The following is a 14,932-nucleotide window of genomic DNA, read 5'->3' as shown; positions in this document are numbered from 1 at the left end:
CACATCCCAGCCACGACAGCCTTCCACTGAAGAAGAAAGGGCAGAATAATACAATAGGAGCATTCTATAATGGTGCACTGAAATGTGATCCGGTGGACCAGCAGCCACACTAGGGCAGCGAGGAGCATCGGGAATAACTCTGTGTTACCTGAGTGATCTGTTGTGTAGCGCTGAGGTTATTTTTGACCCCAAAGTGTTTTGAAATGCAGATAAAATTCCATCATTGATAAAGATGAAGCTTTCTGCTCCCTCTGCTGTTCAAGCACTCAACGGTGGAGGCCATGATGGTCGTGTGTGGATGTTTGATTTTAAACTCCTGTGGGATCAGCTGTGGATGGTTAAACCCAGGAAGTCTGCGCAACATTTAAACCTAAAATTCTTTATAGCATAAAGAAAATACTACATATGAATATTACTTGCTGTGCAGTAACTCACTGTTTTCCCCTATCAGCAAACCAAAAACTGGTCGAGAAATTGGAACAATAAATGTAAAACTGCCTTTCCATTTTGCAGAAAAAAGCTCTGACTGAATCAGTTTCAGGCTGCTAACACCACCTTTAAGGACTCTCTGTAGAACCAGAGGGTGTCCTCTTTGACGCATGGGGTTAATTTAAAAAAAAAAAGAAGAAATGCTTGAATAAAGTTCAGTTCATTTAAAAAGATCTGACAGATTTGTGTCAATACTGTTGATGAGATGTGATAGTGGAGACAAATGGAATTATATTCTGATTATCCATCATTATAGTCCAGGTAATCAAACGTACCTCACTGCCCAAATCTGGCAGTGCAGGGGTTAAAGTCTATTACCGTAGCCATTCAGCTCTTGTGTTTATGCTGGCTGCTGGTTGTCTGAACCCAGTTTCTCTTGTGACGGAGGAAGGGGGGGGGGGGGGGGGGGGTGGTTATGATACTGCATAGAGTTACTCTGAAATGCCGGGACAGGAAGTGAGCAATTTTGAGCTCTGCAGGACTTCAAACACTGAAGAGAGGTCTCACCCCTGACACTGTAATCCATGGGTAAGTTTAGCTCTAATTTTATGTCTGATTCTTTACTAAAGGTTAGCTCTAATACTGCTCTGCCATGAGCCTCTCTAGCAAGTTACAGCCTGTCCTATATTCTGTTGCACAGATCCCCCTTTTGTCAGTCTGTCCTCAGTTGCTGTTTGTGGGGGAAACACTGCATCATGAGCAAATTCAGTCACTGCTGTGCTCAAGTCAGTTTCACATCCAAAGAGCGTGCGCTGCGCTAGGGTTGGGGTTAAGGGTTCATGCAGGACAGCTGAGATGCATAAATATTTACGGCCACTTATAGAATACAGTGTGAACTCTTTCGTTCTGGGACCAAGCACAGCTGGATGAGATGGATTCATTGAAAGCATCTTTGGTGCTACAATCTATAGAAAACATACACATAAAAATGATAAATATTACGCTGGTATGAAGCAATAGTAACATTAGATCCCCTCTGCATGTTATTGTCACAGTGTATTCCAAATGCTTTGTTATAAAGATACTGTAATATCACATATGAGCTGTTGTTTAATGAATATTTTCACAGTGGGCAGGAATGTATTTAAAACAGGAATATGAAAACAGGAATGTATTTAACTGTTCTTCAAATTCTGTTTACCTGTCATAATGACCTTATTTTCCATATCATGCAGCAACTGCTGTGTGACATCGTGACAGCTTCACTTCCAGCCTGTTTGTTCCTTTTTCTGCTGTATTGAATAGTTGAGGTCTTAATGAGCTAGTTCAGCTCATCCTGCTAACAGTCGCCTTTGGCTGACCACTTTAGACTGAATTAAAGCTGAATAGTTTTAGTTGTTTACCAGTAATGATATTTAAATTAAAACATACTGTCAAAGCTTTAATTTGAGTTTAATTTTTTAAGCAAAATTTTTATTGCATCTTGCAGTTCCTGCTCTTCAGCACTTAGTAGTAAAATGTAACCTTTGTATTTAATCGAAGATTTTCCAATAGATGAATCATATGAATCGTGATGTTGTCAAAGCTTTCATATCCTGTCTAAATGAATTTCACATTGTTACAGGAAACATGTATTTTTAGCACCATGTTGTCTCCAAATCACGTTTATTTTAAAAGCACAGGAAGTCATGTGAAGTCATATTGAACTCATACTACAGTTAAAGCCTAAAGTCAGTCAGAAACATTACCTACATGGTCACATTTAAGAATGGGCGTTTTCAATTTCGAACATTTCAGGCATGGTCCTAAATCAGCAATATCACAATACACACATGTCACTGAGTGACATCAGACAAGACGGAATAGTGCAATAGCATGAAATCGTGATCTTTTAGCTGGAACATCAACTGCAAAACTGAGTTATATTATTCATACTTTGTACTTTAGAATAAGCCATGATGGCCATTTATGTATTTATTTACACTTGGCTGTATATGGCTCTGTGATGCAATAGGCATTATTATCACAGCCTGAAGTTGGCTGTTGCTTTCAAATAACTGTTTCCCCTGATGGCAGTAGGACTGTTACAGGGAGACTACACTTTGGGCAGAGGAATGGAGACCATGAGACCATTAAGATGGTAAACACATGATGTAGAAGTTGGAGGACAGTTTTCAGCCTTGTGGGTGTCAGTAATGACCGTGAGGACCAGCCTTATGTATACATTTGAGCGGTTTCTCAGTGCAGGCTGACCCTAAAGCTGATGTGCTTGAGCCCGCTGGAGCTGCAGAACTCTCTTTCTGTATGTCTGCTGTTTGTTTAGAAATTCTTCAAACTTGGAAAGACTGTATTTTTCACTGTATTTTTTTCTCACGTTGGTGAATTCAACATCAGCGAAGGTCTTTAACTAATCCTCATTAATTATTCGACTGTGCAAGAACTATGGCCAAAAAAATGTAAAATGCGTGTGTGTGTGTGTGTGTGTGTGTGTGCGTGCGTGTGTGCATGCGTACGTGTGTGCGTGCATGCCTGTGTGCCTAAATTTTGTGACTGAATTTTGCATTAGAGGAAAGTCCCCTGCACTCAGGTTGTACATCCGAATGTGTGTCTGTGTGTGAGTGTGTGTGTGGTAGAACGTCGCATTCTCTGTTGCAGGAAGCAGGAAGGAACTTGCTGCACCTGTGCAGCCAATGAGAGGCCACTGCCTGAGGAGGAGGCCCCTCAAGGAAATGACTCGGGGGCTGTGGGTTTCAGACGATGCCAGACTTGCTATCTAGTGTGATCTTTTCCAGTCTTCCCTTTCACCTTTTCTCTTCTTTCTTCCATTGTTCATCTTCTTAATCTGTATTTTGACGCCATCAGTCCCATTCTGCAAACTACTCTGGGCTCGCTCGGTCATGTGCCCATCCTTCGTCGCTCCACACGGCTAAAAAGTATGGTGGTTTTTTGTCCCGTGGTGCCACAGTCATGTCCTCCTACATGGCTGCTCCATCGGTGAGGAAGAAGTCCTTCGCACGACCCTCCAAAATGTGTATTCGGGAACAGAGGGATGACATGTAAGTGAGTGAGTCAACCTGCATATGTACTGTGAGGGCTCAGGAGGAGAAAACACACTGATTTCATCTCTGTTAAAAGAAACTACAGGCGGAGTCACTAACAAGGACAGACAAGCTCGACTTCGAGAAGATAATAGAAAAGAAATAAGAGAGGCTTTGATAAAATGGACTAAAGATCTGAGCTCAAATCTCTTAATAAGTGATTATAAAGAGAGACTAGAATGGCTGAATATGATGAAACTACACTGCAAAGAACATTTTTATTGATGTTAGTCAATGCTGCAGTAGTGACATTTCAAGAAGGGTAGTGAGATAAAGGACAGCAGAGAGCTGTAATGTGCTGTCAATGTTTGTCTTTGCTCCTAAACTAATGCAGCAGTGTAAGAAAAAGTACCCTGTGGAAGGAAATTATATCGTTGGGGGAGTTTATGGGTTTGTTTTCCACTAGAGCAGATTTAGTCATTTTAGTCAGACAGCTCTCATCTGCCTGACCACCAAACTACTTAACAGCATTTCCCCCCTGAACAATGAGCAGGGAATGACGTCTGAGAAGACCACAGATTCAGTCATATTTGCTAGATTTTCTTTTTTAATAAAATATATAGCCTATATACCTGCAGATAAATATATTTCTAGTGGGAAAAAACAAACAAACCAATGTGTGGCAATTATAGTTCTGCAAAGGTTTTTTTCTGAGACGGCAGAAAGAGAGAGCAACATTTACAGGAAATGTGTGTCGGGGGAGGAAGGTGGGCTAAAGAGAGAGAAGGTTGAATGCAGGCACGTCTCTAGGTCTGATCATCTGCATCTGTGGAACAAAACATTGATAGAAGGACACAGGAACGACTGACTGAAAGTGAAATAGGACGGGCTGTTATTTCAGCTCTTAATGAGGCCACGAGCACAGATTATGGTTAGCATTCGCCATTAGCCTCAGCATTTGCATGCTTGGGCGAGCACTGTAGAAGAACTAGTCCATTTTCAGGTGGCCTTTGTGGTCACAGTGTGGACAACAGTCATCTCTGCTGCTACAGATAAAAACAGACTTAAATAACAAGACAAGGACAGTTGTAGGTAAGTTTAAGCGATGTGAACATCCTGTATTTTAGCCCTCCTCATTTATTATCACTGGTTTTGGTACTAGCTCCCCTTCTTACTGCCCCTCTACAGACAGATAATCTAACAACTAGCTGTGAAGCAAACCTGCAAATTTAACCTCTTACCAAAACCACTGACTCAACTTCTGCTGACATGTAAGAGCTTTCAATCACAAATGCAAATGCAAAGGCTTTTTTTTTAGCTAAAGGGCACAAATCATACTCTTCTATAATTAGTGTAAAATATGCAAATCTGACCAGTTTTCTATCCACATCTACTGTATGACCATCTAGTACTTTAATCATAAATATTCATGCGATCATTAATTTTATATTCTTTATCTGAATTGTTTACATCCATTTATTGATAAACTGTTTGATGTAATTTCTTTCATTGGCAAAACTGTCTATTGCCACCGTCACATTTTCTATGAAGCACTTGAGCAGAACTTGAATGCGTCATGAGTGACGTATTCAAGTTGACATTATACTTCTGAAGAACTCCTGCAATCTTTCTGCATTTCATGAAACTGGTTGTTAGCAATAATCCTGCCCGGAGGCATCAGGCTGTGGGGTTTTCCTGCCTTGACTGCTTAATTTCAGTTTCTAATGCCTAGATCGGCTCCTGTCTGGTCTCTGTCATCAGTCTGTTGCTTTTTTATGCATATACGGATTCACAGACAAAGAAGCGTCTGCTCATATTGCCATGACAACCCCAAACCCGATGTCATGATAAGCATTGTCTCTTTACGCAGATAAAATGTCATCATTTGATCCGTTTATTGATGCTGTCATCTGGAATTGGACTAAGAAGAGTGGGACAATTTCATGTTTGGCTTTAAATAGCATATTTTTCTGTCCCCCCAAAATAAAAAGCAAACAAAAAAATGTAGCCTGGTAAACATGATGAGCAAATCTTAAATTAAAGGACTTTTGCATTTTAAATGAGATCCAATTTGGTCAAATAAGATGTAGATGTAGTTTCAAGTGTCTGGGCAGGAAACATGGGAAAGAGCTTCCTGACGCTCCGGTATGTCTTTAAAGAATGACTTGAAAATCAGCTTTTCAACATTAGAAGGAAAAGGCACACATGTATGAAGAAACAAGGCTTTTGAGCTTCTCTTTATGCGATTTTGCTTCTGGGGATTGTCAATACTTGAAGTTAAGTAATGAGAAGTGCCACCTGAGTTTAAAGGAAATAGTTTGGGCAAGATTCAACCGTCTGAAATCTGCAGCCTTGTTCGCTCATCACCTTCTCTAATTGGAATAATGTCACAGAAACTGTCTGTGAAGGTTCATCCAGGTCATCCAGGTCATGTTAGTTCTTGTAGTTGAAGCACAGCACCTGGACTGTAAGAGTTTCACCTCTCATCTAAGAGGCTTCATCAGTTTCAGACGACTTCATGAACCTCAAACAGTCCAGTTGCTGTGATACTCTGACCAGAGTCACAGAAACTGGCTTCCTCATATCATTATTAGTGTAACAAAGTCTAAACTCAAACTTATTTGTAATATTTTTTCTTTGGATTCACAATAGGTCAGATTTGGTGACATGGGGACACAGAACCTGCTCAAGAGGTCTGACCCCAGTATCAAACAGTGGAAATAATGAGAGTTTTCAGTAAAGAGACTGGCCAGCCAGTGAAATAAATGACAAGATAAGAGCGCTCTCTCTCTCTCTCTCTCTCTCTCTCACACACACACACACACACACACACACACACACACACACACACACACACACACACACACACACACACACACACACACAGGGCACTCAGAGGTTAGAGATAAACTGGAGCTCCACCCTGGTGAATTACTGTATTTAGTTTTTCCCCTCCTTTGCCGTTCGCCTATGTCTCTCCCACATTTCTATTTTTTGGTCTAATTCCTAAACTCTGACTCACCGTTGCATAATTTTCCAGCTGAAAGAAGAAAAGAACATGTAAACCTCATAAAGACAGTTTGGACAGTTCAAATATTTCTGAAAGATTTCTATTTGTGAATCTGCGTGAATCATCACACAACTCTTGAATTTATGACTCTAAGACGGAATCAGGTGATTCTTTGTCAACACTACAGCACCAGAAAGTTGCACGGATATAACTGCCTGATTATACAGCTTTTATAAATGCTATTATTTCCAAAAAGGAACAGTGCAGATGAAAAAAAAGCTTTAGAACAAACAATGCTTCCTGTCAAGATTTATCTCAAAGGGAGGGGATACAGCCATATTTCTGGAAGTACAGAGAGAGAGGGAGGGAGAGAGAGAAGGAGGGAGGGAGAACATTCCCCTGAGGCTGTTGATGATGTTGATAGGTTGGAAGTTAGGGGTTTAGATGTTTTAGACACACAACCAGCAAACACACACCCGTACACACACCTTGTAGAATGACTCAGAAGACATGAACGTGTGTGTTCATGCAAGTGTGTTTGTTTTGGGGCATTATCTCAGTTCCAGCGTTTCCGTGCAGAGGAGGGTGAGACAGACATGATGTCCAGAAAGTAAAAGGCTGGCAGAGTCTGATGATGAGAAGCAGGCTGGATCTAATGAGCTTCACCAGCCATCGCAGGCTGCACAGTCAAAACGGTTGGATTCTTCTTCTGTTATACCTCAGCCATGGATCTACTGCAGGAGTTAGCCATCACAGTGTTCACGTCAGCTGTCAGCCGGGTGAGGGACAGCGTTGTTGTTCAGAATATCAGCACCAGGTAGGAAAATGCAGAGCTGGCAGCTCTCAAAAGGAACAGAAGCAGATTTTTTGTCGTAAATGTGAACTGTTTCTGAGAGAATCCATGCACCAGACAGGCTACTGACACCACTAAACTGTAAGAAGAAGGTTGAGCACTCACATTCAGACATCAGGCTTCTTGCTCTTTATGGTGAACTTCCCAAACTAATGCCAGTCCAAACGTTTTACAAAACAAGTAACGCTAAAAAAACCAAAGGTTCTTTGATAATTCACCAGATTTTTACCACCACAAAAGCTCAGGTACTTTAAGATGTGATGCTGAAAACCAGAGTTCAATCACAATATGCTTAGTTATCTAATTAGCATTAAAAGCTTTTCTGGCATCATCTTACCGCACGTGTTCAGTGATTTTTGAATTTCATTTTCTCTGATATTGGAGCACAATTATGTACATTTTCCACGAGAGCATTAGTGCATTTGTATGGTTTGTGTTGAAAAAGAGAATGCTAACAAGCTAATGACTCTCTCTGAGCCTAGACTGAGATGAGCTCAGAAAGGGGAATTAGTGTCTGTTGGGTACTAACCCAAATTTAGTATAGCCTATAGTTTGATTAGTCTTTTAGTAGTTTCCCATAATGTTCTGCACTGCTGATGCTCTTGACATGTACGTAATGAGATCAAACATCTTTCTGCTGTTTGTTTCGTCAGCTTTAAAAATAAAGCTGACCAAATATTATAGCTGGCCAAATATAATGTTAATCTTTATAACAGTCTTTATAACAGGTGTACCCAAATCCAGTCCTTGAGGGCTGCAGACGATCCAGATTTTCTCTCCTATTACCTTTTTTCTTTTTCTTTTTTTTTACAAAGAATAATTTTATCGGCATCACAAGAGTTATCACAAATATTCTTTGCAGTATGTTTGATCTTACCCATGTTGTGTATCCCCTTGTGCCACTAACACCATTTAACCATCATATCTTCTCCAGAGATCATATTCTGTCTTATTCTTTACAGTTTGTAGCAGCAAATGGGAGGAGCCATGTGTCAGTGGTCACGCAGTAATGGGGACATTCCGTCTGATCTTCTCTCCTCTTCCCTCCTCTTTTCTCCTGGCAGAACCATGTCATCTCCCGAGGTTTTCTGGCCAGTGCCAATGCGAGCCATTGGGGCTCAGAACCTGCTCACCATGCCTGGAGGAGTTTCCATTGCTGGATACCTCCATAAGAAGGGAGGAAGTCAGTTCAGCCTCAGGAAATGTATGTCAATAAGTCTTCATCCAATGAATCCAAAGGCGCATGAAAACACTGCTTTGTCAACCAAAGAGCTATTTGCTACAATTACCAAATCATCTGTAACGGCGTAAAAATTTAGTTAAAGCTGTATTGGATTTGAACTTCTTACTTTATTGAAGCTATGAGCTGTGAACTTATCAACTTTACTGATCCATTTTACTTTACAACTCTAAGTGATGTGTAAAACATTCGACCACCTTCTAAATCTCTGCAGATGTAGAAATGTTTATATACTGCAGAGTTACATTTTAAATACTCTTTTATTTAAACAGTATATTAAAACTATACTGACCTATAATAAATGCAAAAATTTCTTCTCATGTATTTATTATAGTCAAATTGATGTACTTAATCTGTGATTTAATTCAATGTAATTTACTATTTGTCTGCTGTGTAAATCATAACAAATGAACAACACAAGTATGCATTAATATGCAGGTTGATAGTTGTGTCTGTGTCACAGGGCCCCTCAGGTACACCATCCTGCACAAGGGCTGCATGTACTACTTTAAGAGCAGTACCTCTCCTTCACCACAGGGGGCGTTTTCTCTCAACGGCTACAACAGGTGGGTTGAAGGTTCTATAACAATCGACTATAGATAGCGTGTGAGTGAATTATTATTCCACTCACACAGATAAACTACATCGGATTTATCACAATCAAATGCTCAGATGTTCTTTCCGTTGTTGCATTGCTATAATACTCACTGGGTGCTTTAAATTCTTCTGTTTTCACATGGATGTTTTTTAATAACACAGAAAAATGTCTGACCCACAGAGTGATGAGAGCAGCAGAGGAAACAACGTCCAGTAATGTGTTTCCTTTTAAGATCGTCCACTTCAGTAAGAAACACAGGACGTGGTTTTTCTCTGCAGCCAGCGAGAACGAGCGGAGGGTGAGAACATTTACACACACACACACACACACACACACACACACACACACCCACACACCACACAGACGTCGACAGAGCAAAGGAAAACCTTTGAAACTAAAATTACTCTAACGTTTTCTCTCACACAGTTTGCTTCTTAATTTTAAGGAGCCTGTAATAAATTATGATTTGAGACTCAGTGGAATGTTTCCAATTTTATGAGCCTGCTTTAAAACTTAATAATCTGAATTCTCGAGACAGAGAAGAACAATTTGTAAAATGTCCCATAACAAACAACCAGGTCACTTCAGGGGAGGCACATCCATATTTGGAACTCAAGCAAAGTTGCAATTCTGTCTAAAATGACAGTAATAACATGGAATTATAGAGTAAATCTGTTCTTACGAAATGCCATGTGTACATGCAAACACCTGTGTTTCACATTTTTTTAATAGAAATGGATGCAGTTCCTGCGGAGGGAGATCGATCACTATAATGACAGAAATGAGTCTAACACCATCCTAAGGTAGATGACACTTACTTATCCTATATATATATATCAATATCTTATGAGACACTTCAACAGTTTGTCATCGCCCTTTACCAACTCTCCAATCTGGCTCTGCAGTGGTTCTGACTCAGATGAAGACAGTTTTTACGGCACCATAGAGAGACCTATGGATATCAAACACCCGGTGGACACAGAGGATGGTGAGACCACCTCCATGGGCACTCACACCTTTAGCCTCTGTCTTTCCCAGTTTTCTTTTCTAAATTATAAAGCACAATTTAACTCCTGTGTTGGCACATTAAGAAACATAATTTTGTGCAGAATACTGTGAGGAGGATGATGAGGATGATGAAGAGGACTACTTGGAGCCAGACAATGACTCCTCGCCAACATGTACAGGTGAGCCCCACAGACAGGTGTCTAGTTATGGTACATCTATGAACTTTTGCACGGTTAATCCATAGTTCAGTTCCTTCAAGCATTTTGAAGGTGGGGTATCTCTGTCTGTCACAGGTCACCCGATAGGGCCCCCTCCCTCCTACCCACCCCCACCAGTGCCAGCAGCATCCCACCACCATCATGACTCCAGTCCAGTTTCTAACAAGGCTCCACCAAGTCCTGGGCCACCTCTACACAGAAACCCAACCAGTCCCCTCCCCAGAAAACCACCACCTGCGATCCCTCTTCCCCCAGTACTGAAAGACCGGCCACAACGCCTTTCTCCTCCAGGCCCATTTGTCCCTCATCCCCAGATATCCGTGTCTTCCACTCCTCCACCTCCACCTCCCCCCAATACGAAACCTGTTAAGGGCCGGTGGCCATGCACGGAGGGGCAGAACAAGACAGACTGGCGGAGTCCACCAGCAGTGTTGATCCAGTCCGCTTCCACTCTGCCCATCTGTGACCACTTGGAGACCAGTATGGCCTTAAATGGCCCCACCCTGAGCCCCTCTAATTCTGGAGGGAGCCAATCGCTTGACAGCTACCACCAACGAGTGACGGCTACCCATCGCATTAGACCTTGTCAAACACCTTTGCATTCCACAAATACTGAAGCGTCCTCCCAAAGGAGGGTGATGTCAGACTCCCTGTCCCTCAGTGAAATACCCATTGGTCACCTACCACTGCATAGTACTCCTCAAGGGCCGCCTGTGAATAAAAGTAGACCTTACAATATACCAGAAATACCCAGACCACCTCCACCATCAGCCAAACCTCAATTAGCTGCAACCAAGATCAAAAATCCTGGAGTCCCACCTCAGTAAGTGAAAATCTATCCAAACTGCAGAAAAATGTTCTCTGGTGAAATCAAAACAAGTGGGTGTGGTTGAAACATTAAAGCTAAAATGTATTTTTCCCCAGAAGATCCTCTCCAGATGGACAGAGTTTCCGTTCGCTGGGAGGAAAAATGTCCTCCAAGCACCCAAGGAGACCAACCTTGAGCCCGTGCGGAGGAGGAGATGAGTCTGATGACTATGAGAATGTAGGATATCACATGCAAGTCCGATACGCACCTCTGCTAAGTCTCTGTTAAGAAAAAAACATGAAAATATTGGGGTGAAAAACACATTTCATTAGTGATTTTATTTTTGTTTACAACAAATGAATATGTAAGAGTAACTTTTCTATTTTCTAATAGACACTCTGGTGGTGGAATGTGTCTTTTATTGTCTGTCCTACAAATTATAAGATGTGCTTTAAGGATTACATATTTAATGCTGTGAGCTTTAAATTATTAGGCATGTTTAAAGGTTGTATGAGCAATTTTGACCAAAAATATAACATTCTCAAAAGATACCCCCCCCGTGGTATTATTCTCAGTACCGTTTTTTCTTGTTTCCACTGTGTTAAGATTGTGGATTGAGAGGTATTTTTGACTCTTTAGATGCAATTGCCAGATTCTGTGTTCATCGACACAACTGAAACCAGCGTTGTCGAAAGGTATGAAACCCTGAGACCAGCTTTACGATCAGACAGTTTTCTGTCCCGGTGGCAAAACAAGATAAGTATCTGATGTCAGCTGCAGCACATGCAGTTATGGCGCTGCCTGTTTGTCCTTGCAGGTTATTCAAACAGGGTCCCCTCCCTCCACAGGATGGATTGTACGGCATCAGAAACTCTGGAACCAGAACTTCAAGGGTAAAAATAATTCTCATTGAACAGAAAAATAGCAAAATAGCAAAAGATAGAGTGTAGGCAGAGGGAACTATTTTAAAACTCAAAAGCACACTGTACAATCCAGGTGCACAGAGACCAAATATACATATGGATTAGGTAATTTACGCTCTTAAATAACTCTTTTTACCCAATCAGAGGCCCCCTATAGGCTAATATGGGCGGGGAAAAGGGTTGTCACAACAACAAGTGACGACAGTGAAGCACACTACAGGGGTTGTAGGAGATAAGATTCTTAATTCGCACAGAATTGGACACACAGTTAATTACTAATTAAATAAAATAAAATTTTAAAATTTATTCAGAGTTTTAAGGATCAATTTAGTATTTACTGGGTCCAAAGCCCAAGAGAAATCAATGGATATGGTGGCACAATGACTTTTCTTATCTCGGGAGTTGAACTATGGTAATATTATGGTAACATGAGTGGTGGCAGTGCTAGTTATGGGATCTAAAACCAGACAAAACTAAAAGGATTTAATGTGGAATATGCTGCAGAAAAAAATGCAGAAATTCTTTAATATGTAGGTTTATTGAGGTTTCTAGTAGTTTTGCAGGAAAGTTTGGAAATGGGTCTGTAATTATCTAGATTAGAGGTATCACTCTCTGAGGAAGGCTGACTACACATAATTATTTTAGAATGACAGCTGATGATATAGAAAGATTAAGTATGTAAGCTATGTCCTTGGTAATCAAATGAGCTGAAAGACAGACAAAAAAGGGGTCCAATTCATCTGCACTGGTTGAAGGAACCTCAACACAAAGTTTACCTGGACTAATATACTGACACCAATCAGGAGCGTGTGAGTAGAACGTGGATTTATCATCCAGAGTTTGAGATTGAGACGTTACTGTAGAAAATCGCCTAAACCACCATCAAACTGTTTGCCAGCAGCAGTAAAATGTCTGTTGAAAGCATCATCCTTTAGATCACAGTCATCATGTTTGATCGTAATATTAAAATAATAAATAGACTTGGTTTGATGTGCTGGATCAGTACATTTGCATTGCATTACTGCAGACTTTATTTCATTTAAAAAGTAGGTCAGAAAGCTAAGTAGTGACTCAGGGACTGGATCTGTCTTTTATTATATAGTTTAATATTCAGTGATAAATTTGGCTTTTTTTATAGGAGCATGATTATTTACAATCTGAAGAAATGTTTTTATAAAAAAGTCCAAAGCTAATTCACCATCTGAACTATTAGACATGTAAGAGATCCCTTAGGAAAGCTGCTCATTGAAATTTCTAAAACGGCTTTCTCATACCAGTAATCTACCTTTTATTCAGTTTTTTCTTTATAAATGATCTGTTATCATTATGTAGTGAGTAATTATTAATGTCTGTAATGTAAAGGTTAGAGCTCTTGTGTGTCGTGCAGGTGTTGGTGGTCTGGGACGTCAGCATAAGCAAAGCCAGAAACTACAGACTGTTTGAAGAGGTACAGTTAAAAAAACAACCTTTCTATTTGTCTTTCTGTATAGTTTTGTGTCCTTTTTGTTCATAAGGAGTCAGTGAATAAGATTGTGTGTTTTGCCAGGATGGCCTGATTTTTCTGGACAGCGAGGTGACCTTCCCCAGCCTGGCAGATCTGATTGAACACTATTACTGCCATCCTCTCCCTCATCACGGCTCACTGTGCCTGCAGAAGCCTTTTATCAACCTGCTGACCAACACTGCCAGGTGACGCACAAGGGACACTCGGCGTTTCTCTAGTCAGCAAACAGGGATGTTTTAGAGGGGACCCTGGTGAGCACGTACAGCTCAGGTTGTCTGGTGGGGGACGTCTAAGCAGAAAGACATCTTCTCGCCACCTGATCAAGTGAAACACCTGTGAGTGAGGAGGCCTGTAAAGAGTCAAAGGTGTGGAACGTTCCTGTACTGACTGAAAACATGAGAAGAGGAAAGAGGCCCTTTCACACAGAAAGACGTGAAAATCACAAGACTGTGACCTTAAAACTCGTCCTCATTGACTTTAATCCTGATGTGCCCTCTTGCTGTACTGTCAATTTCATCAACATCCTTTTTATATTCTGACTACACTAAGAGTTTTTTTTTTACATCATCAGGAAATGATTAAATCCTACATAAGTCAGGACATTGATGAAATATCTTAATATTTATGTGTACATTTTGTGTTTAATGTAAAACCATATAACTATAAAAGTGCAAATATATTTTATAGCAAACTGAATAAAGAATTATTTTGAGCTTACTGATTCTCGTGCTTCCTTAGACTATACTGTTTACAGTTGTGACATTTTATTCTATATCACTAATCAGTCATCTATCTATCTATCTATCTATCTATCTATCTATCTATCTATCTATCTATCTATCTATCTATCTATCTATCATATGTGTGTGTGATATTTCTCCAGCTTCTTGTGTTCTTTCTTCCTGATGTTGCTATAACTTGGGATTGCTACACACACACACACACACACCACACACACACACACAACACACACACACACACACACACACATATATATATATATATATATATATATATATATAAATCTCTTCCTTGCCCTCCTGGGCCGTGCCTCCTTCCTTCAAACTCGGGTCCTCTACCAGAGGCCTGGGAGTCTGAGGGTTCTGCGCAGGATCTTAGCTGTTCCTAGGACTGTGCTCTTCTGGACAGAGATCTCTGGTGTGGTTCCTGGTAAGGAGACACCGCCCAGGAGGGCGAGGAAGAGATTTTATTTTTTTATATGTAAAAACAAAATTCATATCTTCCGATTTCAAGGTATTTTTTGGTGTTGCAAAAGAGGAGGGAAATTAGTAACGCAGATAAA

At 40.6% G+C, this 14,932-nt stretch overlaps 1 protein-coding gene across 4 annotated transcripts; it reads left to right on the top strand.

Moving 5' to 3' along the window:
* Window positions 1–892: 892 nt before the first annotated feature.
* On the top strand, window positions 893–14,346 carry sh3bp2 (SH3-domain binding protein 2). Of its 4 annotated transcripts, none has more exons than XM_057019207.1 (14): window positions 1,042–3,485; window positions 6,120–7,294; window positions 8,395–8,534; window positions 9,034–9,136; window positions 9,349–9,466; window positions 9,901–9,971; window positions 10,074–10,156; window positions 10,278–10,355; window positions 10,470–11,217; window positions 11,322–11,439; window positions 11,842–11,897; window positions 12,020–12,095; window positions 13,513–13,572; window positions 13,672–14,346. In XM_057019207.1, exons 2-14 carry the CDS (start codon window positions 7,203–7,205, stop codon window positions 13,816–13,818), a joined length of 1,890 nt encoding a protein of 629 aa, XP_056875187.1. In that variant the 5' UTR covers window positions 1,042–3,485; window positions 6,120–7,202; the 3' UTR covers window positions 13,819–14,346. The 4 variants fall into 4 exon arrangements, with proteins under 4 accessions (XP_056875188.1, XP_056875187.1, XP_056875185.1 ...); XM_057019205.1 differs by having other exon boundaries at window positions 1,046–3,485; window positions 11,319–11,439; XM_057019208.1 differs by lacking the exons at window positions 1,042–3,485; window positions 6,120–7,294 and adding an exon at window positions 893–1,017 and having other exon boundaries at window positions 11,319–11,439.
* Window positions 14,347–14,932: the final 586 nt, after the last annotated feature.

This window comes from Takifugu flavidus, chromosome 20, assembly GCF_003711565.1.
Source record: "Takifugu flavidus isolate HTHZ2018 chromosome 20, ASM371156v2, whole genome shotgun sequence".
NCBI lineage: Eukaryota > Metazoa > Chordata > Actinopteri > Tetraodontiformes > Tetraodontidae > Takifugu > Takifugu flavidus.
Note: the sequence above shows the minus strand (reverse complement) of the source record. Positions and strands in the feature narration are given on the sequence as shown.

Excerpts from the sequence above, each read along its gene's own strand:
- sh3bp2 (XM_057019205.1), top strand. The coding sequence starts at position 7,203 with ATGGATCTACTGCAGGAGTTAGCCATCACAGTGTTCACGTCAGCTGTC. Across the intron at positions 11,440-11,841 it reads AGTCTGATGACTATGAGAAT|ATGCAATTGCCAGATTCTGT; the intron begins GTAGGATATCAC and ends TTGACTCTTTAG. Across the intron at positions 13,573-13,671 it reads ACTACAGACTGTTTGAAGAG|GATGGCCTGATTTTTCTGGA; the intron begins GTACAGTTAAAA and ends GTGTTTTGCCAG.